This window comes from Puntigrus tetrazona, chromosome 16 (genome assembly GCF_018831695.1).
Source record: "Puntigrus tetrazona isolate hp1 chromosome 16, ASM1883169v1, whole genome shotgun sequence".
Classification (NCBI taxonomy): Eukaryota; Metazoa; Chordata; class Actinopteri; order Cypriniformes; family Cyprinidae; genus Puntigrus; species Puntigrus tetrazona.
In genome coordinates this window covers 21,699,476-21,725,134 of record NC_056714.1, presented here as the reverse complement: position 1 = coordinate 21,725,134, position 25,659 = coordinate 21,699,476, and the positions used below count along the sequence as shown (strand labels likewise).

At 39.7% G+C, this 25,659-nt stretch overlaps 1 protein-coding gene across 5 annotated transcripts in view; it reads right to left on the bottom strand.

The window, feature by feature from the left end:
* Positions 1-21,411, bottom strand: part of rbms3 (RNA binding motif, single stranded interacting protein) — a 118,750-nt gene extending 97,339 nt beyond the window's left edge. For 2 of the 5 annotated variants that reach the window (XM_043260601.1, XM_043260599.1), the window contains exon 1: positions 20,174-21,397. In XM_043260601.1, the coding sequence (XP_043116536.1) occupies positions 20,174-20,248 (75 nt within the window). In that variant the 5' untranslated portion in view covers positions 20,249-21,397. Of the gene's footprint in view, positions 1-20,173 lie in introns of all 5 variants that reach the window. The other 3 variants (XM_043260602.1, XM_043260603.1, XM_043260598.1) reach the window with 3 other exon arrangements.
* Positions 21,412-25,659: the final 4,248 nt, after the last annotated feature.

Here is a 25,659-nt window from a genome sequence, read left to right as displayed (position 1 = left end):
CGAAAACATTCATTATTTTTGAAAATATGCTGTCTGAAATGAACAAAGGCGTTCACTTCCCTCCCAGAGCCGCATCATTCACGTGTTTGACCCTTTGAGAAACTACAAAACGTAACGGACCACACGCAGACTGAACAGGTACCAGAGCACTGTTCTCTACCTTTCATAATTCTTTCTGTCAGCAGGAATGTGGGGACAAATAAGCTGGCTTTAATTTAGAAGAAACACGCTGCTCCAGACACCCAACCACACTCCAGCTTGTTAACGTCAGGCCCACGCACCGTTAATGTCATGAACGAGTTACACAAACATTCGCCCAGACAGCACTAACAACATCTTCCTCACCGGCCTCTCTCACGACAGCACAGCAAGCAAAGGTTCACACTCAGTTTGCAATCAAACTCGTCCGCCTACGCAACATATGACAATCTGCGCCTCATTCTGCACAGAATCGGCTCACATCTGTGGCTCCGCTGTGATGACACTAAAGGATTATTCACCACAATTGTTCGACCTCTCGAGTATTTGCGACGCATGAATAATCATCACCACCTCCTTTTTATGCAGATATATGCTAATTTATCTTAAATATATTCAAAATGCACCCCGCCTCTTTCTTCGTGGAGGTCACTAAGGTTTAACTAAGTTGGCATGTATGGAAACCGGCTCAGGTTTTAATTGTCCGTTTTTTTTTCGAAGAGGCGGAAAACTCGGAATAAAGTTTTCGTGGATTTAAATGCATCTGGAATTTAGGCCAGATTCCAAGTTAATTCGTACACTACATTAGCGGATGTCTCTCTATTTAAATACCCCTTCCTTCGTGACCCGCAAAATCCCCGGCCCCTCAGGGGCAAGCGCAGCACATTCAAATACGAGGAAACAATCAGAGTGTGCTTATTTGCATATGAACGGGAGATGGAAGCCCGCAAATCCGCGGCAGTCCATTTTAATCTGAGAATGACTTCCTCTTGTATTGTTACGAGAAACAGTCTGATAGCATTCTCTCTTCTCGTCTCCCAATCTTCCTGCTGAAATTAACATCCGAATGTGCTGCTCGCTTCGGACCAGACCGCTTGGAGAGCCATGCAGACGGTAGCAGTCCGCCAACCTCTGTTGCCCCGGCAACAAAGTGGAGGACATGGTGAGGTCTTATCAATCAATTAGAAATGTCTCTGTTCTCTAGAAGCATTGAGCCGCTGGGTCATGATTTTTCCACAGTTTGTCAAATTCATTAGGGCCCTTGCCAGAGCTGCATCGCTGTTAAAAAAAAAACTTCTTTTTAACGTCTGCCGCCTCAGTCAGCAGTAAACTAATATTACACATTCACAATATAATTAAACCATTTAAATGTATAAAACACATTAGCGTTCAAATTAAAACAGAGATTGAAAGATGCCCAAAGAAAATCAGAAGAAGTCAATGAGCCTTTTTTGGTCAAGAGTCATACACAATTCATTTAGCTTGAGAAGAGCTCACTTCCTGTGCCTTCGTTAAAATTCCTTTGTAAGGTTTGCTTTTGCAGCAGGGCTTCCAAGAACTCTGGACAAGACCCATTCAAGGGAATTCCTGTCTCCAGAATCCTTTTTTTTTCATTCCCAGAAGCTGTCTGAGGAACAGCCACTGTTAATTGGCATCACATGACAGCTGGGTGGGTTTAGGGGTCACATCCATGTTACAGTGATTTGATGGAGGGAAGCTAAATGAAATCATTACTTTATTCAGCACTGACAGTGATGTGCACGGGCTGAAGAATCAGGCTGAAGGTTCTGCACCTGGAAACATCCACTGGATGGGATTCATTCAACAAAGGAAACAAATATAGAAGACCTTTTCTGCACTTATTGGACAACTCGTATCACAGTTACAAAGGCGACACAAATATACCATGATGTTACTGAAATACTACTTATGTTTATATATGCACAAGTGAGAAAAATATAAAATAAAAAATTTAATTTCACATTAAATACAAATGATTCATATGTGTGTTTGTGTGTGTATACTGTATTAGTGCTGTCAAACGGTTAATCGATTCAAAATCAAAATCAAATTAAAATAAACATTTTTGTTAGATAATGTGTGTACTGTGTATATTTATGTATATATAAACACATACATGCATTTATATACACATACACATGTATGTACATGTATATTTAAGAAATATGTTGATAAATATATTATGCATATGTGCTTTTCCTTTTTTCTTTTTCTTTCAACATTACTGGTAATATAATGTTCAATAACAAAATGTATTCAGTCAAGAAAATGTAAAATAGAAGCAAATAGAAGCAGGGGGTCTTAAACCTTTGGACCCCACTGTGTAGTATTTATTTTACACTTCGTATGTATATTTTTACATTTATATCATATGCTGCTATAGAAAGACACTTTGTGAATGAAATTGTGCACTGCAGTTCTTGGCCTCTCTCTACAGATGCCGTACCAGAACACACACACACACACACACAGATGATAAAGAGTCTAACATGCCGCGTGTCCTTGTGCCTCCCTCCACATTGAGTCATCAGCTGTGCACTCCATTAATCACACATCATCAAATGTTGTCACATCATGTTAGTAAGCGTGTGTATGTGTGTTTGCGCATGTGTGTGTGGTCTCCGAATGCGATCTATATGTTGTGGCTCCCATACAGCCTTGCACTTCCACTTGCTTTCAGACGTAAATAAATAAATAAATAAATAAATGATAAAAAAGGCGCAGATCCATGTCTCAATGTCACCCTCTCCGGGTGTTACAGAAACCTCAGCTAAGCTCGATGCTGACATTGAGATGGAGAGAGATAGCCAGTCCGTGGACAGAGTATTATATTCCCTCAAATGGTCACTGAATACAAGTGACATTGAAGCAGCCATTAATCAATTTTCATACCTAGTCCTTCATCAGTTCACTAAACGTTGGAGCCTGATTTGATCGATAACAGAGGAAGAGGGGAACAAAACAGACGCTGGCCGTGCAGATGATGATCAAGACTGTGCTGGAAATGATTTAAAAGCCATATCAAATTACCATGAAAGGTTAATTTTTTTTCTTTCTTATATTGAAGGGAATGAGAGATGCCTTAGGCTAGATGGTATACAACATTTGACTGTGTTGAAATTCGATGCGCAGGCATGCACAGTGTTGAAGTGTGCCATTTTTCTTAGTTTAAAATGCAAAGATTAAAATGTGAAGAAATTTATCAAATTAAATATTACTACATATTTTATATAAAAATATTTATTAATGTAAAAATATATATATTTATATATAATTAAACATGCATATATTTTAAAAAGTGTTAAAATGTCCACATCAAAAGAAATTCACAAAAGTGATTTTATGTGTATTGAAAGCACATTAAATGTTAGCAAAGTGTGTACTTTTAAGGTCTCAAATAAGTTAAAAATAAAGTAAAAAGGCAAAGTTTGGTTTAAATAATCTCATTCAGTGTAAGAGTTATGTAAAAATCCAAACAACATATTTATTTTGACTTGTACATATAAAAATATATGAAATAATAAGGAAGCATATTAAATTTTATTGTGTTTTAAATCAGTAAAAAAAACCTGACTAATGGACAAAATATAGGATGAAGGCCAATTCAAAGGTTTTTTTTTTGCTCCATTAGGTTACAAGATGTACCAGCAGGGTCTTGCAGGATAGTGCTAACCATCCAAACCTAGACCTCACTGGTTTGAACACCCTGAGCAGCCTGACACTAGGGTGATTATTTTTCATATAGATTTCTATTGATGATTTTAGATTTTAAACAAGGCTACATTAGAGTCCAGTCTCATAGATGCATGTCCTGCGGTGGTGTGGTGTGACGCATGTAGGGTTGCGTGGGTGTGCGGCCGCTGACGGGAGATCCACAAGGGTGCTGCTGTGTCAGAGCGCAAACTCAAGGACGTGGCTGCGGTCCAGGCGTAGGACGCGAGCAAGCTAAGATGATCTCTTAGCCCATGTGGAGTCCACGCACTGAACACATGTACAACGGATGCATAATATGAAGCGGAGAGGATGTCATGTTACAATATATCATGTGCTCTGTTATTAGATTGGGGAATACTAATAATTAGCTGCACCTCCACCTTCCTGTCTTTGTCTAATTCTTGTCATAATGCAAGATAACCTGATTTACATGGCACATGAGCTGTTGTAGGAGATTTTGTAAACAATGAATAATTAGAGGTATAGTTTATCCACAATGTATATTCTATCAGCTTCATTTGTTTATTTATTTTTTACATTCTTACTTGCTTCATAAAATTCAGTAAATTGTTTGCAACCGTTAACAGCGTACTTTAGAATATTCATTGAGATCATGACTTCATTTTCAGTCTGTTTGCTGCGCAAAACATATTCCTTGTAATTAGTGCTGTCAAACGATTTTAGGATTAATAGCATCCAAAATAAAAATGTGTGCTGTGAATATTTATAATGTATATAAAAACACACACACGTGCATGTATATATTTCAGAACAATTTTTTAATATATTAAATATATTTGTTCAAAATATACATTATATAAATACAGATGGTAAAATATACATGGTATGTATGTATGTGCATTTATATGTACATAATAAATACACATGACACACGATATATTATGCAATCAAAAACTTTTATTTTGAATTAATCGGAAATAATAGTTGGACAGCACTACTTTTTATGCATCATCCTTGTAGCTCCACATCTCCAGTCTACATTTACTTTCATTATACTGTAAACCATGGCCAGGAAAATTTCTTTGTGTTCCACGTTAGAAAGCCATGCAGTTTTGACCTGTCATGAGGGTGAGTAAATAAGGCCAGATTTTTTTTTTTTTTTTTACCGCTTGTGTTTTTTGGGGTTTTTTCAACCTATGAACACAGTCTAAAGTGGGACGGACAGTGTTCTTTCTGTTTTCAATTCCGTGTTGTTTGTCCACCCACTCAATGTAATTATCTCTTGAGATATTTGTGTTTGCCGGACACAATGTGATCATTCATACAAATAATCAGGGTTGAGACTCGGTGTAATGTCAACGTGGCCTGTCTGCTTTAAACGCTTGATGGAAAAGTGTGGGAGTGAAGGGAATAGAATGACACAAAAAAAAAGAAAAATCCAATTATTCGTGCATAATAACAATCGTGCGGTATACGCGGGCGATTGCCAACACGTACTAACCCGGCCCTCGCTGTCTCTCCTACTGTCTAAGTGCCAATTATGGTACAGGCGGCGGACATCCGCTTGAGCCAGGCCTCTTTCCGCTAGACCCATTAGGAGTTGCGCCGAGCATGATAGTGCTGTTTAGTCGAACACTGCACCATAAGAGCCGTATACTGCTCCAGTGCACCAGCTCGCAGTACACACACACACACACACATGCATGCTTGCGCTGATCAGGTTACTGAAGTAGATGGCATGCTGTTCCTTTGCAACATCATTAAAGCAAGGGTGGGGATTTTCCTAGAGCTCTGCGTGTCTAGCACAATGCGGTCGTATCACTGTCCTCTTCTGGAATGCAGCAGTGTTACCTGAGAAAAGCCTGCGTGAGGCGAGAAGGCAGGGTGGAGAGAGGGAGGGATGCATAAACGATTCGGAACTGTGACGGAGTGAAAGAAAGAGGGATAAAGGACCCAAAAAGGACATGAGAGAGAGAGATAGAGTACATGAGAGGCAGGCCCCTGTGAAGTAGCTCTTGTTATTAATAATTGATTCTTTGAAAAGACTGTGCGGTTTAATTGGTGGTAAGGGGTGATCCTGGCACACACACACCTCTGGGAGTCTCTCTGCAGCTGGTTTCCAGTAACGCAGGCTCAACGTGAGGGCGAGAGAGCAGCACTCCACTTCGAGAGAGAGAGAGAGAGAGAGAGTGAGAATGCATTTGAAACTGAAACCTACCTGGAACGACTCGAGCTGTGTCTGCAGCCTGCAAGGAATTCACTCCAAAAGCGCTGGAAAGTATACACCTTTGCATGTCAGACAGCTCTCATACTGTTGTACCTGAACTAGAGGCCGCAACCCGCATGATTTGCTTTGATGGCAACTGCAGCTGAATTTCATTTTGTAAAGCATAAATGGAATCATTTAGACTGAAATGAAAATTCTGTCATTATTTGCTCACTCCAATGTTGTTTCAGACCAGTACGAGTGAATTAGATCTTTACAGCAGCATTTCATATTGATCAGACTGCAAAAAATCGTATTCTTAATAAAGAAGGCAATTTCAGTTAAAATATCTTAGAACACTTGAAATAAAAATAAGATATTAGGACTAGTTTTCCAAGAATTTATCTTCATAAAATAAGTTAAAAAATCTAGCAATGAAGTGATATGAAAACTTTCATATCATTGAATATATATGAAAACAAGTCTTGTGCAGCCTTAAATGTGTATTATTTATTGTTACTGTAGATAAGAATTTATATGTTATATATGTTTTAAAGGTCATCTGTACTTATTATAACATTATTATAAAAATTCAATTAATTTTTTAAATAGATGGCTATTCAACAATAGCTTAAAAAATGGCATCCATATTAGTGCATAAGACCTATGCTTATAATATGTAAGGGACAATGTACATCCAGCAGGTTGTTATGGCAGAATAAAGCCCAACAGGTTTATCGGCAGCTCAACATGAAGTGGAGCCATTGTTGAATAGCACATTATGGCGTTTATTAAACTGCTTCATGCCACAAAAGTAAGCAATAAGACACAAAACATTGATCTGAGTTCAAACTGTCAGCGAGAGTGATATGTATAATTATTAACGGTCAAGATGATTCGTAGTAGCCGGATGAGGATGTGTTATTAGTTTTACCGGTTGTTACATGGGAATAACAACCCTTGGAATGTGGCGACTGACCAATCAGAATCGAGTAGCTGTGCAATAAAAAGCTTTAATGAGACAACCCATTGGAAGCGATGATTATTAGTAAATAAGGGAATAAGTCTTGGTTTCATGTAAATGGCTTCAGCAGAGCACTTTTTTGGAGGATTGTGGGTCCAAACAGATGCGGTCACTATGTAAATTCTTTATTTGTGGACAAGCATACAGGTTTCAAACTAAATGAGTTTTCATTTTTAGGTGATCTGTATCTTTAAGAACGTTTTGTGTGATAATTATTCTCATTAAAATTTTGACTGATACAAAAAGCTGCAGCCCCACAAAATCTGCTCTGTACAGCGTCCCATCCACAATCTGACCTTCTCCTCATATTGGATTAATTCCTAAGTCAATGTTCAACACGAACCAGCGCCACAATGGAAACAGTGAGGTATTTACAACAGACACCAGCCGTATATTCAAAAGGGAGCACACTATTGACAAAGACCAGAGCCAATTTGACCAGATAACATCTGTGGAGACCAGAGGAAGCTTTTCCTTTTGTGCAAAAACCAGAGCCGTCGCCTGTGAGAACTCTCGGCTTTGAAGATTCTCTGTCCTATTACGCTAAAACCTGCTCTGGAGACTAGATTTGCCTCAGGTAACTCAGGTTCTTTCCTATAATCAACAGCAGTACCGTGTCCTCCATTAGGACCTTTAATAAAATTCTCTGGGAAAAAAAAATAGTGTGACGATCCTTTCGTAAAGCTGAGATAAAATTGAATTGCTTGAAAAGCTAAAAGGCAGCAGAAAAAAGGATTGGCGGTGTGTGCTACGAGATGACAGAATATCAAGCCGGTATGACAGAGAATCAAGTCGAACAGCACGTCGGTGTGGTTCGAAAAGTTTCAAAACTGACTGAAAGCTGTATGAAATCTGAAGTGCGGCCCAGAACAAACCTAATTGCTCTAATTTGTGTGCACAGTGTGTGAACAGTACTTTCAGCGGCTATAAAAGAACGTAATCAATACAGAAGATACAGACATGGCAATACACTGTGTGTGCGCGTTTATCTTTTCATCTCTAGTCTAGCTCTCGTGTGCCTTTGTGCTGTTAGCCATGATAATCTGTAGATCTGGATTTGCCCACCCTGCTGAATTATGCAAACCCAGCTCAGCTCAGGCGTGAGGAGTTTAACTGGGCTGGCAGTGGGAGATAGACAGCTTGTGGCCTTTCTTTTAAAGGAAAGAGGAGAGCTTATGTTATATCCCTCTGTTTTATTCTTTCTTTGATCAAACTATGTATCTATCTAACTGTCTGTCTGTCTGTCTATGTCTATCTTTGCTTGTGCATGTGTGCATGAGTGCCATGGTTTTTTGTATGATAGTACTGTGATAGAATCTTCTTGATATTCTTCGAAGGACCGTTTTAATGCAATGGTACATGTATTTAACGATCATTTAGTGCAGCCCTTGTAGAAAATAGGTATGTTTTGAGGCAAAGCTACGGGTTTGAGCTGATCTTTAGGTAGCCGCGACCAGCTGACCAGCTAATGACCGGTTTAGAGGAATAGTTCATCCAAAAATGAAGATTCTGTCATCATTTACTCACCCTCAAGTAGTTCCAAACCTGTATGAATTTCTTTGATCTGAGGAACACAAAGGAAGATAATTTTAAAAAGCTCGTAACCAAGCTATTTTTGGGTCACCATAGACTTTCATAGCATTTTTTCCCTACTATGTGACCCAAAACAGCCTGGTTACAAACTTTCTTCAAAATATTTTTCTTTGTGTTTGGCAGAACAAAGAAATTCATACAGATAATGATGACAGAATTTTCTTTTTTGGCTGAACTATTCCTTTTAACTATTTCAAGACTAGAACCAGCTCAAACCAGCAGCCTTACTTCAAAACATACCTATATGCTGTTTTTTTTTATATATATATATATATATATATATATATATATATATATATATGTACTGCATTCCTGGTATACTGCAACTTTGTCTAATAAACATACCAACTCCTTAACCGTTATTGATTCCTAAGTGATAACTGGAAGCAAGTTAACCATTGGAACTGGATCACAGAGTTGGTGAGCTAAACTTGATATCCATATTAGTCCAATTTAGTAACACGTTATTTGGACCAGTTTTGTCACATCCAAAAAGATCAAAATCAAACAAATGATTCATGATCATTTTGAATCTCAATTGCTTGGTTGCCCATTATGGATCTTTTTAGACCTGGCCAGGATATTCAGAAATTCATCTTTTTTTATTCCACTACAGAAAGAAAGCTATTCAGGTTTTGAGCAACACGGATGAGGATGAACTGTCCCTGTAAATTTGATATCTTATATATAAATATATATCTCCGTTATCAGACACGTTCACTCCTGTTCTGTGTAATGCCAAGGTTGAGCTGCAGACATTGGTCTTCTGTGAATTTCTCTAGCAGACCATCTGCAGCACTCGATGGTTTGAGTGTCGGGCATCAGGGAGGAGAGGCCAGTAAGTGAGCAGGCCCATTAGGCTATGTGTGTGTATGTGTATGTGTGTGTGAGAGAGAAAGAGATATGAGATGCTGCTCTCAGACAGTGATAGGCTCATTAGTAGGGCTAGGATGTACTGCATTCGAGTGTGTGTGTGTGTTTGCGTGCACGTCTGCAGTCTAATTAGCATCGGACAGTTAGAGTGACTGTGACCCAAGACTCTCTCTGACCTCTCATTCTGACCTGCCTTCCGGCGTCCGCAAGTTCAATCCGAACCCCACAAACAAACGGTCATCCAAAGAGACACACGAACACCCACACAAAAGAGAAAGACATTCCTTCATGAATGTCAATACGCTCTCTAATTGGCTTGTACGCGCATCCCTGTTTTCTTTAAACAAATGTCGGCCATTAAGCCGCAAGTGAGATGATTAGTGTGAAGTTGGTGTGCGGGGCACCGATACACACGTCCTCTTATGGAATGTGTCCGCAGAGCCATTAGCACAACGTCCCTGACATGCCCCGTGTCCTCTCTCCTCTCACACCTATTTGTCAAAGCGGCCCACCGTTTCTTGCGGAAATAATGACACTCCAATCAGAGACTGCGACTGGTGTGTGTCTAACCTTATTTTTTGAAGTGCAAGATGGTTTTTTGACAGAAAAGGAAGCTGATGGAAGTCAGACAGACTGTAGCGGAATATAGATGCAGGCGTCGGAAAGTTTAAAAGACATTTTAAAGTTTAACATCCTCCCCCAAAAGGGCTTTCTGGTTTCTGGCTACCGGAGTGCGAGATGAAAGCGCTTTTGCTTCTACAAAAGACTTGTTTTTTTTGTGCCTAGCACCACTTTAGCCAGCTAAATGCATCTCATCCCGGCGACCAGCATTGGGAAATACAATCTCGGTGCAGAGGGAAAAGTCTGGGCCAGCATTTCAAACAAAGGCACGCTAGCACAAAAGGACGAGAAGGGTAAAACCCTGGGACGCTGGGCAATGTAAGCCCGTAGGGGCCCATTGTTTTCGAAAGAGCATTATGAAGAGATACACATGCGCAAAAAAAGAGGTTCACACGCACGTTCTAGTTGAGGGTTAGACCTGGCTGCACACAAAGGAGCTTAATCATTCATAAAACCAGAGAGGCTAATAAAATATGCAGCACATGAATGCGGTAAAGTGCTCCGGTGCTGCCTAAACTTTTAAAAAGACACATTGAATCAGCTATTGTGTGTGTAGGCCGATTATTTTGCAGGAGTTGAAAGGATGAGGTCACGTTGTTTGTAGCATCTCTAGGGCGGATCCTGTCAGGACTGCGTCCTCTACTTCCTGTCTTATGCACTTCTTTATGCATTTGTCTTGTTCGTACTCTGGCTTTCTCTGTACGCTTTTTTGCTACTTTGCTAATAGGGATGGTGAGCGAGGAAACAGGAAATGACAAGGAGAAAAGGGAGGGAGCCACAGGAAGTAGCAATCACAAATGAGATTTCTAATAACATCTCCATTGTTTTCCTGGCAATGAGATTATATAGACATCAAATAGAGACTTCCTTCTCATATGTTTCTCCCGAGAAAAGGCTGCAATCTTGCAGCTTTAGAAGAGATATATTTTAAACTGGACTGGAAGTATCCAAATTTTAAAAAGTTAGATATTTTGTTTTTTAATCTATAGAATTTAGTTTAGGGTTTTTAAGTTGTCTTGAAATTAATACTTTTATTAAAAAAGTACAAAAATGTGTTAAACTAATTTAAAGCTTTGCATTGCAGACTAATTTCTGAAATATATCAGAGTCTTTACAAAAATGTGAAAAATCACAACTGTTGTCAGCACTGATAAAAATAAATGTTTTTTTGATCAACAACTTAGCATATTGGAATGATTTTTGAATAATCATGTGGTAACAAACACTGTAGAAATGATGCAGAAAATTCGGATTCGAAAATATATTCAAATATTACAAACATACTTCTTTCCAAAAAAAAAAAGAAAAAGCAAATGTTGAGAAATTTCCGAAATCATAAAAAAGCTATGATATGTATATTTAAAATATCAGGAAATAATATGAGACTCAAACTTCTGTTGCCTAGAGCATGTGCATTAACCCCTAAGCCATGGCTCTGACCTCTCTGTCCTTCTTTTTCTCATTATGTTTAAGGGAGCAGTAGAAGTTGCAATCAAGGGTGCTGTTGTGTGACAGATAGTTCAGCTAATAAGTCCAGGCTTGGTTTCTCCACCACCTAGCACCTCTAGCATTCACGCACTCAAGTGAACTGAACCATCAAAGCAGAGGCTCCTGCCTTCAAGCTTACCATGGCTAACAAGCACAGCTGTTCACTGAACCCACCACAGACCAGCTAAGGATATATTAGTCACGTACAAACAAATGGATAAATGAGAGCATAGGGTAATCAACACCATTTTTACAATAGACTTTACCTCAGGTGGACATTTAACAGGGTTGTGAATTAAATAGCATTCAGAATTAAAAATTCCAGTTCAGATTTATATTAAATTGTATTCATATGAATTGAGGTAGCAGATAAGATGCTACGATGCTAAGAATTGAAATTTTACATTAAATCTGAAAAAAGTTCAATAAAAATAAACTGAAATTGTGATTTTACAAGTCTTAGAAAGACACGCATTTTGTTTTTACTAAAAGAATAGTAATTTTTGCAGTGCATATGCTTCCAAAAATCCTTGAAACAGCTGTACAAGATATTAAAATTTGTTTTCATATAATGTATTTTTAATACAAGTGTAATTAGTCTCATTGAATTGTCTGATTTTTGCACTTAAGTATTTAAATATTTAACGTTTAACTTTATCCAGTTTCAAGGATTTTTTTAAACTTGAAAACAAGTCAAACAATTATTAAATATGCATTAAGTGTATAAATTAATAAAAAAGAAGATAAAAAAAGCTTTATATGCTTGTTTATATTTATCGTATCTATGTGCTTCATTTCCCAAAATGCTAATCATTGTTTGTTTCGCTGAATAGCAAATGAGTAAATTCCACTTCCTGTAATTCTATTTTAACTTCCTGTGAGGTATGGCCAATTGAATTAAATTTCACCCTCTTAATTTTAAAGGGCAAAGATTCTTCAATTCAGAATTTTGCACAGCCCTGGTATGCATTAAAGCTGTGATTCACCTTGACATTCAATAGGAAACATGTGACCTCAGTGGTCGCATTTAGCATGATGGGAAGTCTGGAAAAAGGGCACGCCACACGTTTGAGTGTCATTACTAGCTCTGTGTTTAGCCTTGAGCCTGGGGATATGTTTGGACAAGTCTTTGAGTGTCTGCCTCACAAATTATCCTGATAAAAGCACATGGGGCGAGCAAATTAATTCAACCGAAACCCAACAAAAGCACTGTTTACATAAGCTAATCCCAGGCAGCGTGCTAGCCGCCATGCCAACCCAGAGCAGCCTCCGCAGGCTGGGGAAATCTTTATTGAATCATCACCCGCTCCCAGGGCACTTTTGAGACCCCAAAGTGTCTTTATCCAATAGGGAAGTGAAGGGAAGAACAGGTCCTTTCAGATGGCATCTTTACGGTTTTCAGTGGTTTGAAATCGAGGCCAAAACAAATGGCCTTCTCCAGAGCGGTCTTTAATGTACCTTTTTGGGGCTGGATTTTCAGTCAGACCGTGGAGAATTGGATACAGTTATGGTGGGTTAGAATCGCTGTAGCTGTATATTATTATAGGAGGCTCTTTTGACACTGGAAAGGTGTGTGCGTGATCCTCACTTGGACTTTTCATGACACGGAAAAGGTTGGAGAGGGAGATGAGGGCGTGGGGGCGGGGTCCGTGGATCGAGTAGCGCGTTCTCAAAGATTTATGACACCTTACGTCGCCTACTCTGTCCTTGGTTGCTTTCAGGGGGAAACGCTTTCCAATGAGTCTCTAGATGAAAACACACGGGAGGGGCGAAAGAAAAGATGACAGGAGCGGCTGAAAGGCACTACACTGTGAAGGAGGAGCAGGCTGCCACCGACATCCCTCCTCTTCTTCTTGAAATCGAGTGGTTATCGTTTGTGACTGAAGCCAAGCTGCACAGGCTGTTCCTCTGCGCTCTCTGTGTGAATTCATAGCAAAAGCAGCTTTCCCAACCGCTAATTACAACTCGAAGCTCATTAAACCACCAGATTTATACACACGCACATGCACGCGCGACCGCTGGCGATGGCGTCATGCGTCACCCTTTACATCTAGATGATTGATCCGTTCCAAAATCCCAAATCAAACACATCCCTGCCCCCCCGAGAAAACACTATCCTCTTCCAGAATCCACAGCAGATCTATATTTACAGCTGAACGCTCAGCCTCTAACTAAAATCATGTTTATCTCAAAGATGCAACAAGGCAAAGCCCAGAAGCGACAGGACCAATGAGGAGCTGGATCGGACGCCCGACGGGAAAACGTCGATGAGTCCCTGTGTTGCCGCAGCCTTCCACGGCTTTGGCTCGTTCCTCCTCGACCATTTATCCCTGAACACAGGCTTTGTCGAGCACTTACGCCAGTGGCCTAAAAGCAAGCTGTGTGTAAAAAAGAAATGGCAGGGCCCTTAAAAGGGGAGAATCCATCAGGCTCGGGTTGTTACAAAGTGGTCCTCTATTAAAAATGCAGCAGGGCCATTACCTCAGGACCCGTGCCTTTCTCCTCTGGCTCTCTCAAGCCCACAGAAACCAACTAGCTAGTTCAGATCGCCCCATTACAGCTTGGACCACACATGAGTGCCAGTCATGGATGAATACTGGAAGTGCTTGCAGTAAGTTCCAGATAAAGGTGACAGCGACCAGATACACATGCATAAGAGACTTTTTAGATAACACTATTGCACCTGGTAGTGTAGTTTATAAGTCTGTCTTTATTTTGCACACTCAGAAAATTACTTCTTGCTACTTCAATTTGCTTTCAATTTGCTTAAAAGAAAATTTCACCCAAAATGAATCCTACATTCATCCCCAAACCTATATAAGTGCTTACGTGGAGCACAAAAGAAGCTATTTCGAAGAACCAAATAGTTGTTGGTCCCCACTGAATTTTATAGTACTATGTAAGTCAATGGGGACCATCAACTCTTTGGTTACCAGCATTTGTGAAATTGTGTTTTATGTTTAACATAAGGAATAAATTCATACAGGTATGGAAAAACACAAGGTTGAGTAAAGGATTACAAAATTTAAAAGGAATTAAATCCGAAATTAAAATTCTGGTGCTATTTATTCACCCTCATAGTTGTACACATTTAAATCTGTACAACTTTCTTATTTTAGGGAACACAGATGAAGGTATTTAGAAAAACATGTCTGTTTGTTTGCTCATACTATGAAAGTCATTGTAGCTTTGTAATTGTCATTGTATGAACAAAAATAGTTGATGTTGAAGGATAAGTACATGACAGAATTTCATTTTTGAGTAAACTATCCCTTTAGTTCAAATGAGCTAACAATTCTCGAACACTGCCACAACATAATTTCATTACTTTCAATTAACTTTAATTTGTAAAGTGGAAGTTAACGTAATCCTTCTGGGTTAAAACTACATTAATCACTTTTTGTTGCCATTAACTGAAACTTAAGAATGAGTTCTTAGCATGATTTGCAGGAGACACATTCGCGGCAGAGTAAGGTTTAAAATCGAATGAAAATGAACTATTTTATGTGTTTTTGATTAAAGGAAAAAGCATGCTTGTGGTAAATGTGCAGTTTGCTTAGTGATTTAGAAGAGTATCTGTCATGTTGGAGTTTTGTGGTTACCCTTGTGGAGCTTAGACTGTGGGCGGCCACATGAAGGCTTTGGTGTGTGTTTTGTCACTCAATGAAAAATAGCTGTGCTAATGCTAGCGCAGTGGTGAGACTCTCTCTCTTTCTCTTTTTTTGTCTCCCATATGTTATATTTTGTAAAAGTTGTTAGCATGCGAACATGCCCCGTGCTGCCAGTTTAAACTGTAGAAGTTTTAAGGTATAGTTCACCCAAAAATGAAAATTCTGTCATTTTCATGTCTGCAAGACAGTTGTTCCTCTTCCCCTTCGGAACACAAATTAACATTTTTTTCAATAAAATCCAAGAGCGTTCTGACCCTGCATAAACAGCAACGCAACTACCACAGTCAAGGACAAAAAAGGTAGTAAGGTCATTGTTAAAACAGCCCAAGTGACATCAGCAGTTCAATCATAATGTGACAAAGCTACAGTACGAGAATACTTTTTTGTGCACAAAACTACTTTTCAACTACTTCCTCTCTTCTGTGTCAATCTTTGACATGCGCTCAACGAGAGTACATGACTGCTTGCAAACAAATAAAATATTTTTTAAATTTATTATACATCTATAAAGGAAATAAAAAAGGGAAATTTATTGATCCAGAGAGACCTAGACAAAAAATTAAAACTTCATTAGGTGTCTAGAGCTTTGAATGAGCAACTTTTTTTCTTAATAGCTTGGTGCGTTCATTTTGAATGAAAATTCATCTTTTCTTTGTTTATTGACGTGTCTCTGTGCTATTGTCTTTTTATCAGTGCTATTGTACAAGTACTTTAACTCAGCATCGTGACAATGAAAGTTTCTTCTTGCACATTCTTACATTGGTTTTGTGTGACTGGATGCGCATGAGAGTTATTACTCTCTGATGCAAGATGTGAAAATCTAGAACACATTTCACCTTCAGAACGGGCCAGAAAATATTGAACTACTACTACAAACAGCTCTTTTGTGCGCTTTGTATTCTTCTCTTTTCATGTTCGTGACTAATGCAAAGCGTTTCACCCCTGAAACCAGGACAATCTTGGGCATAAAATTTTATCCACCTATGAGGGTATGTTTGCCAAGTATGTTCCTCTTTTCAGAGTGAACCCCACCCCTCTGAACAGATGGCTGGAGAGAATGCCCAGGACACAGTAGGAGAGGGAGAGAGAGGGAGGAAAAGGGAGGGAAAATGAGAGAAAGATAGGGAGGAGAAGAGAAGAACATTGATGGACTAAAAATATGAATGCTTGTATTTAAAACCATTTCTCCAGTGAATATTAGACCGCATAGTGATGTAGTTTAATATGTGTGCTTTCCAACTAAATGAGGTCATGTGACACTATATTTTTGTTCTCGCAACTTACCAATGTTCAACATTAAATAGAAACCTCAGAGTGAAAAGACAGAGACTATATAAATAGACTCTAACCCTAACATAGACTGTAAGAGTTTATTCAAATAATGTCGACGGAATTGTAGAATTTTTTGTAAAAAAAAAAAAAAATTGAATTTGACTCAGTAATACCATACCATTTACCAAAATGTTGTTTTTACACAGTATCACAATTTGTAACATAAATTTTAATTTAAACAGTAATCCTCTATTATTCTACACGAAGGTTGGAAAAAAGTAAAACTGAATTCATAGGGCCCTATTTGTGGCTTAGATGCACACTCAGTGCTAACAGAAAAATTACACATGGACAAGCATAATTTAGCACTCTAGGTGGATCTGACATCTCCAACTCGATGGTTACAGGCAGACACTTACTGCAAGCATTTTACAGTGCAGGCTTTCCCGATGGAAGTGTTTACATGTATAATTCACACACGCATACAAAGCCTGCACTCTTGTAAGTTCATGTTTCTGCGTATGTCATTATGGATCGCTTCCAACAGCAAGTCTGAAGAAATACTCAAATAGCAAAAAATGCATTAGGGCAAAAACAACCCAAATATCTGAAAAAATATATTTCTTTTAGAAACAGTATTATAGCCTAACATCATGTAATGCTATTACAAGTAATGTTATTGTACTCTCAAAGGGAAAACGCTGGACTAGGCAAGTGATTAGAAGTCAGCCTTTGTCTTGGACCGAATAACCACATTTAAAAAAAAATAACAACCAGACAATTATTCAAAATTTTAAGCATATTTTAAAGCTAAATTACTTAATTTGTTGCAGTCAGTAATTTGTGTGTGAAACGGCTGAGTGTGCTTGTGGATTTTAATCTATCCTTTCACCTGTTTAATGACAGTGTTGGTAATGAATACCGAAAATCAAATTGTCGTTGATACCTGAAAATTGCTTGTCCATTAACGAGTTTAATTATTCAGATGAAGGTTGTTTGGAGGAGGGGAGATGAGAGCATTTTCACCCGTGTGCTAAAAAAATAGGTGCCGCCAGAGGAAAATGAAGCATCAGTCTGGTAATTATCCACAAGCGGAGTAAATATCACAACATAATAATCCTAAATGACATTGAGAGCAGCGGAAATATAATGAGCCACATATATGCACCATTCCCATAATGCAGCAGGAACGTTGCTGGCAAGCAGCGTGTCACCTCACTGCAGGGCAGTTAGCGTGCACTCCCACTGAGAGGAGAGGTTTAAACGGCCGACTGGATGTTATTTCTGCTGTACATAAAGCTGACCCCACAGAGTGTAACCGAACACACACACACACACACACACACACACTTGCTCGCATACACAATCTCATAGCTCTGGATTTGAGTGCTCGCTCTGGCTGTCTTCCCCTTTCCCTTCTTCCGAAACATCAATGCACACACACACCATAAAGCTCTGACTTCTAGTCGCTGATTGAAAAGAAGACGGGGCCCCACTGGCCTCTGTTGACACAATACCAAGGGAGAATTACCTCCCTTAAATTCTATTTTATATCCCACTGGTGTATGACTGCTGTCAAGGATACCTCAGCTAACACACTCACATTTATACATCCACCTATGTTCAGCTAAACCCTGCAAAAAGAAAGGGAAGTGATATTGGTACTGTAGATGATTTGGGATGTGAGCAATTTGGATATGAATTGAGGTTTTTTTTTAATGCAATTTTTGTCTTCAAAAAGAATTGCAAATCAAATATGATTGTCATGACGTAAAATAAATATTAATCAAGATTTATTTTATTTTTTAAATAGAAAAGCAAAATTTTTCTTTTTGTGTTTTGTGAAGTTGTGTTTTAATTGTATAGATAGATAGATAGATAGATAGATAGATAGATAGATAGATAGATAGATAGATAGATAGATAGATAGATAGATAGATAGTCAGGAAGTGAAAATGTAATGTGCATTTGCAATCTGTTCACTTTGTATAACAAATCTTGCTTTAAGGGCTAATAACGATATTGATATTGCACCTAATTTCACGATCAGTGATATCTATGACCCATATTATGAAACAATGGATGGATTTCAAGCCGCATTTCATTTTCTTTTGAACCTACTTCAATGAAAGTAAGTCATTTACATGTAATTGATACCAGGGTCTTTATAATAATTTAACTGAATTACAGATTCTCGACATTAACAGCTTACTGTCGCATCATAATTTCCCCTGCTTAACATTTGCCTCTCATTGAGCACAGAGTGTTATTGGGACAGAGAGGGAAAGAGAGAGAGAGCAAGGGCAGTGATTGTGTGTCAGTTGCCCCTCTTCCCCCTCGTGATTGATTTCCCCCGGAGGAATGCCTCCACTCAGAGAGCACGCTAGAATCAAGATTAATAACAGGCCATTTACATCCTCAATCACGCACACACACGCAATCGCACTCACGCTGACCCGTGCTCACATGAGGTCCACATCCTTCACAAGCGAGACTGAATATCTGAAATCTGAAACTCCGTCCCAGTGCCAAAAAACCTCCTCCATCTCCTTTAATAATCTACAGATCAATAATTATTCCCAGACTGGCCCATTTGACCATTACCCATGATGCTCCAGTGTTCGCCATAGTGCTCAAGATCACCAACATACTTTGCACATTTCTGAAGCTTTTGAATATGCATGCATTTTACTTTGACAGGCCCTATTTAGTAAGATGAGTTATTGTTGTGAGGACTTTTGGTTGCGGCAAAAGAGAAGGACAAAGACATGGTGCTCTGGACGAGCCCCCACATCCCTCTGAGACACTCTGAGAAACTCATTAGACAGCGGAAGTGGGTAAGATCCAATTTGACGTGACCTTGAAGGCAGCTACAAGGAGTGGGGGAGTGTGTGTTGATGGGTAATACGGTGCCTGTTGCTAGTGTTGCATATAGACTAGAGATGAAGGGCGTCAATCAAGTTGTTTCTACAAGCTCCTCTAAGATTTTGAAAGCTGAGATTGGCCAAGCGCGTACTAAATTCCGGTAGTATAACATGAATTGAAGGAGGGAAGGAGAGAGGTCGTAAACACTTGCTGATGGAGAGCGACTTGGCCACTGCCATTTATCATGTGTCTTTTGGGAACGCTTGAATATTTGGCCAACGTTGAGCAAGCAACTCCTCCAAAAGTCTTTCCATAAATTTTCTTCCCTCACATTCGTCTTTTCTACTTTGTAATTTACCCACCCCAAGTTGATCAGGCAAATGCATCTTCACGCCCTTTGTTCTGACAGCCATTTTTTTTGATCCAATCATAGCCCTCTCTCCACTTTCATTCACTCAAACATGTTACACAAGTGCCGGCCTCTTACGGGGTGCGCCGCATAAAAACATTCATGAATCACAGAGGGAGGCCGAGATCACCAGTGCCCCCGATAGCATCTCGGCACTATCGATCAGCCCATGGTAATCAATTCTTCACGTCCGGGTGGTGTAGGGGCTTAGAGAGATGGATGCAATTATTCAAGTCCCTCCACCACAGGCTACACAGCTGAGAGGACAGAATCTGGGGATCACGCATTTTTGCCTGCGAGAGAGTATGCATGCGTTCTTGATAAACGGCCACTCTTGCTTCTCCAGAGAGCGGCCCATGTCAAATATCGGTCATGTGGGTTGCGTGTCAGTAATCTGTCAGAACTGTGTGGATGCAAGGAAGCATGTGAGGCAGACAATCAGAACATCACAAAACCAGATAACCGAGGTGCCTTACCTTAGTCTGAAGGTAGTGAGGGTAATAATAAGTGTACTGGGGGTACATTGGTTGCTGTTCCAAGCGTTTGCCCATGTAGCTGGAATCCTTCTGGCTGTGGCTGGATACAGAGACTCGCGTGTGGGATCCAACAACTCAAAAAGCCTCCGCTTGTGGTTCCGCGGCTAGAGGCTAGATCCGCGTGAGGGACGGAGCCAGAGGAAGGATGAAGAGAGAGAATGAGATGATACGGAACACGGGCAAGTGTGCGCGTGCCGTGCCTCTCTTCTTAACGCCGTCTTCGAGAGCAGGGGAGGAGGAGGTGATGGAAGGAGAGCTGAGGTACGAGGATGGGATAGCAGCGGAGGTGTGTGCGAAGAAAGAAGGAGCAGCGGCACAGGAGAGAGGAGAGAAGGAAGGAAGGAGGTGAGGGAAGAGGAGGGGGCACTGTGGCGATCACTTCTCCGGAAAACCGGCTTCTAGTCTCCTGCTCATGCCCTGACTTTGACTCTCTCTCTTTGTATTTATCTAGCTCCTTCTTTCTCACTCTCTCTCTTTCTCTCTGACAGTCGGTGTAGCGTCGGTTCCCAGAGGAGCTTGTCAGATATCCCAGTCGCACACTTTGTTCCCGTCTGGCGGATGCACAAAGCGGCAATGTAGACAGTCGTCGGATTTGGATCTCTGCAAGCGCAGCTGACGGGACTCAAACCCTCCGCAGGAAGGACCAGACGTGAGCCGTGAGGTTACGAGGCACGCAGGAAACGGCACAAACTCCAGGCAGACTGCAGTATCCGAAAAGTCCAGGTGCAGCAACACTGTTTTTTTTCCTCTGTGATGTTCTTTTCTTTATTACCCGCCTCCCTCGACTGCCTGCTTTGTTGCGCGCGCGAGTGTGTGTGCGAGAGTGAGTGTGAGTGTGTGTGGCTGTGTGAGAGTGTGTGAGTGTGTGTGCGCGCTGCCGGCTGCTCCACACTGTGGGGAAGATTGAAGGGATCAGCTTGGGCAGCTCCGTGTTCCTCCTCCTCCTCAGCCTGGTGGGTGGGGTTATAGGCTGGCTGCACCACTCCCAGCCAGGGGAGTGTCTTAAGCAACCTATCTCTGTTTGTCCTCATGGGAGAGCTGCCGCCCACTGCACGGCTTCACTAGATGCTGAAGGGGACGACTTACTCCTACTCTCACACTCTGGGGGAGGAGACTGAGGACGACACAGCAAGGAGCCGAGGCCCCCTACCGGTAGACCGCAGACTGTACCTCTGTACATCTGATCTCCTTTTTTTCCTGAAGATTTATCTTTTCTTTTTATCCTCTGAGTGCATTTTTAACTTCACTTCCTTGAAATAAATAAAACATGAATGACCGTAAGATGTTTCTTTGCTCTTGTCTGACACATGCTGGTAGCTTTGCATTGGCTGATACACTGACATACTGACACACTGACATGCATACGCGTACATAAGTGTAGTGCAGAAATGGCAATAAATTAGTCTTCTATAAAGCACTGCTGCTAATTCCAAAAATAATAAAATAAAATCCAGGAAGTGAAATGCTGGGAAAGAGTGCAGTTACATAGCAGATGTCTTTTTTCCACAACCTCTGCAATAATGTTTGTTGCAGTGGCCAATTATATGCAGAAAAATTGGACTCAAAAAGAAAGTGACTGAAAAAAAACCCCTAATCATTTCTATACGCTCTTTCTTTGAGTTTGCACTTTGATCATTGTTTTGACATTGTTGAGGTATTTTCACATTCAGATATGGAAAAAGCAGGCTTTAAGTGTTTGCAGACTGACGGCGGTAATTATGAGAGCTATGGCAATTTTTTGCCTAAAGACTGCAGTAAAGTGAAAGGAATGTGAGACCTAATAAACAAACAGCGATTGGGAAAGACAACAATACATTTTCATTAGGACAGGCTCTCATAGTCGTCTGCAGTGCGGGAGGAGAGAGAGAGAGGTGTACAAGTCTAGCTCTCTCATCACTATGATTGGAATGCTGAGGCACAGAGGGAGGAAGGGAGAGAGAGAGAGAGATGAGAAGCAGGTGGAAGGGGTTCAAATAATCCACAGCACACCAAGTGCATGGCCACTAAAATTCAAAGCAGTTATAACAGCAATGGAAACAAAAATGGAGCTGCTTTTCCCCTCGAGATCGTTGTATAATGTTAGTAAAGGCTTTTTTTGTGTGTGCCAGAACATTCATAATTTAGTTATGACTATTTTCACCCTGTCTCTGATCCTTAAAACTAAATTGTCCAATTGTTTGTTGTTGTTGCTGTGCCTTTAAGGCTTTTTTACGCACAACATGCGGGTTTGCTGTTAAGTCCTATATAGTTTTTTTTTTTTTTTACTGCCCATCCTTCAATAACATCCTTATTTTTGTCTGCATTACATTTTGCGGCAGGATCACAAAACCACTCATGCAGAAATGTGATGCACAAACTGTTAGATCAGACTGAAAGGTCAGAAAAATAGAACAAGCTGTTTTTTGCAGCTTAGTTTTCTTTGGTCATTTTGGTCTTGGGAGATTTGAGTTATCAAACTCTTTTATCTCCAAGGATCAAGGCAAATTGGATTCCTTATGATGATACATTCATTGCCTGATACCATGTGACAGAATATTATAAATATTATATGTATTTTTAATACTTACAGATTAATTAAAATACGAACTTATTAAAATACTGTATATTAAATATAATCTGATGCCATGGATCCAGTCAAGATCTGTTTTTGTGATGCATGTTAATTCCACATTACTCCAAGTAGTTGTATTAGCTTGAAGGGTAGTCAGATGTGCTTTGAAAAAAGTGAAAGAGCTGAAATGAATAGCCTTTTTATTTCATTACTTTGCATGATGTTTTGGGGCTTTTCTGGAATGATTGTGCAGGGTTAGCGTGAGTACATGCTCACAGAACGAGGCTGGTGCCATGACGCCATAATTGTTCTTGCTACGGTCTTCAAAGAACTCTGCAAATGGAGCTGGACACGCTCCCTGCAACTCAGGGGTACCATTCTCAAAAAGCAAAAGAAGAAAAAAATGCTCTCATCTGGACTGCAGAACAGCTGGGAAAATAGAGTCGGCTGCGCTCATTTGTGGGACAACAGAAAAAAACATAATTGTGTCCCTTGGATGGAAGAGGGGATATAATACCATAGTGTCAGTCGAAGGCCTGTTTAATACGTAAAAGGAGAAACAGTACTCTACTGTTTGCTTAAAGTGTTAAGTTTTGGTTTAGTATTCAATATTGAACACCAGAGTCTGTGTCATGGAGAATATCACTATATTAAGAGCATATTAAGGTAGACATTCTTTTTCAGTAGATAGAAATACATAAATCTACCACTAATGTGCTATTCCATTACACCGGTCTCTAGCTAACACATTTAATTAAAGTCTAATGCTTATACAAATGAAACAGTGTGTTAGTTTAGGTGGTAAGCTAACTGATAGCTCGAAGGTGGGCGATTAGCCACAAAACTCTAGTTTCGTGGTGCCATGTTTTGCACAGACAAGCACCACTCATTTCTCTCAAACAATGTGAAAATGTAGTTTTGCTTGTACCATCCACACTTCAGCACAGCCACATTGGCCACGGTCCCGCCACCTGGGGGTTTATCCCAACTGGCTCCAGCCCAGCCAATCTGCTGTCTGAGTGGTGCTAGCAAACACCTTTCTCGTCCAGTGACAGTCGGGCTAGATAAGTAACAGCACAGGCTTACCTGAGATAAAAGCTGCAATGCCATCAATCATGAAGAGGGGGAGGGAGGGTGAAAAAGAGAGTGTTAGAAACAAAGCGTGTGAGAAAACGAATGAGAAATGGATAGAAATAGAGCGCATCCGACATGCATGCATAATCAATTTGCGATCAGACCTCACCGACACAATTTATCACAGCAATCTTTGACTGTATTAATATTCATTTCTTATCTATGGCTCATTGTTTGCAAACAATGCAATGGAAACAATTTCAAATTGGGGATCTTGATACAATCTGATCATGTGGGGTGAATCGTAGTGCATTCCTGTGCTCTACCATTGGCATCCTACTTTCGGGACAGCTTCTTCCATGCTGATTCCATTTAAAGATCTAACTGTTACAGGGTCTTATTGACCTTGCATAGCAAATCACACCTCAAGAAATACAATTTGATTTATCGTGATTGTGTGTGAGAGGCATGGTAAGAATTAATGCATTTTACATTACCGTATTTACATGCTATTATTTACATCTTAGGCTGAAAAGATGGCAGATTGCAGAAGATCTGTGATTGCACAGAATACAAGTGGTAAATACTGTATAACACCTAGTATTTATTAAACTACATTTTTTCCATATCTGACTATGAATGTTTTATAATAATATACTTCACTCAAAAAAAAATCACTTCATACAAAAAAATCAAAAGCTACACTTTTGTACCTTGTTTACCCCTAAAGGGTTCATACATAAGGTTTACATATTACCTAAATGGTATACATTAGTATATTTTTAAAGGTTACTGACCTAGTGGCAGCATTTTTTATTATTTTCTTTTATTGTATTGTGGCCATCTAAACTCACTACTATTACACTACTACTTCTGTGCATGTCAGTAGTGTCAAGTGTAGTGTCAAGTTATCATCTTAGAATTTATTTTTCATTTTATTCAATTATATATATATATATATATATATATATATATATATATATATATATATATTTTTTTTTTAACACTTTAACACTTTATTTTGATGGTCTCTTCTGAGCCTGTTGTTGACAGTATAACACTGCGCCATGTCAATTAACTCTCATTAGAATATAGACTGTCTGCTTCATATCTGCTAACTCTTTATTGTGTTGGTCTCCCTGCAGACATTCAACTGACAATAAATAACTACATATTTTACACACGTAAATAACATACAACCTATTCTAGCTCTATCCCTGCCAGTCAACTAACACTCAGTCAACAATGAGAGTTAGCAGACATTACTTAACATTTCCGTTTTTTGGCATTTTAAGTCCAGGGAGATTTAATATGTCCCATGATTAATATGGTCTGTTTCACTTAAAGCTTCCTAAATCTATACTAATATTTACTAATATTCACTTAGTGCTAGTTATTGCTTCATGTTCTCATATTAGCATTTTCTGCAGGCCCCTTCAAGCCATGGTTTCCTATACACTGGAAATGAAAGGTCCAATTGAACACATTAAGGAATGCAATATACCATGCAGCATATACTGTTTTATGCTGCTTTCTTTAGGGATTTTGTTCATATATGATATGTACAACTTTAACACAGAAGGCTTAAAAGGCACTCTTTAGTAAAAAAAAAAAACTTTTGAAATGACAGACACGTAATACCAGCAATATCCCAACTTCCTCCAAAAGCAATGCTCGAATGATGATATGTTTTGAAATATCAGTGAAGTAGGTGGGCTCGAAACCATCCCTGCCCATCTCCAAAAATACGTCCCAATGTGTTTTATCACTCATGAGCGCCTTGTTAAGTCCCGGGGTAGTT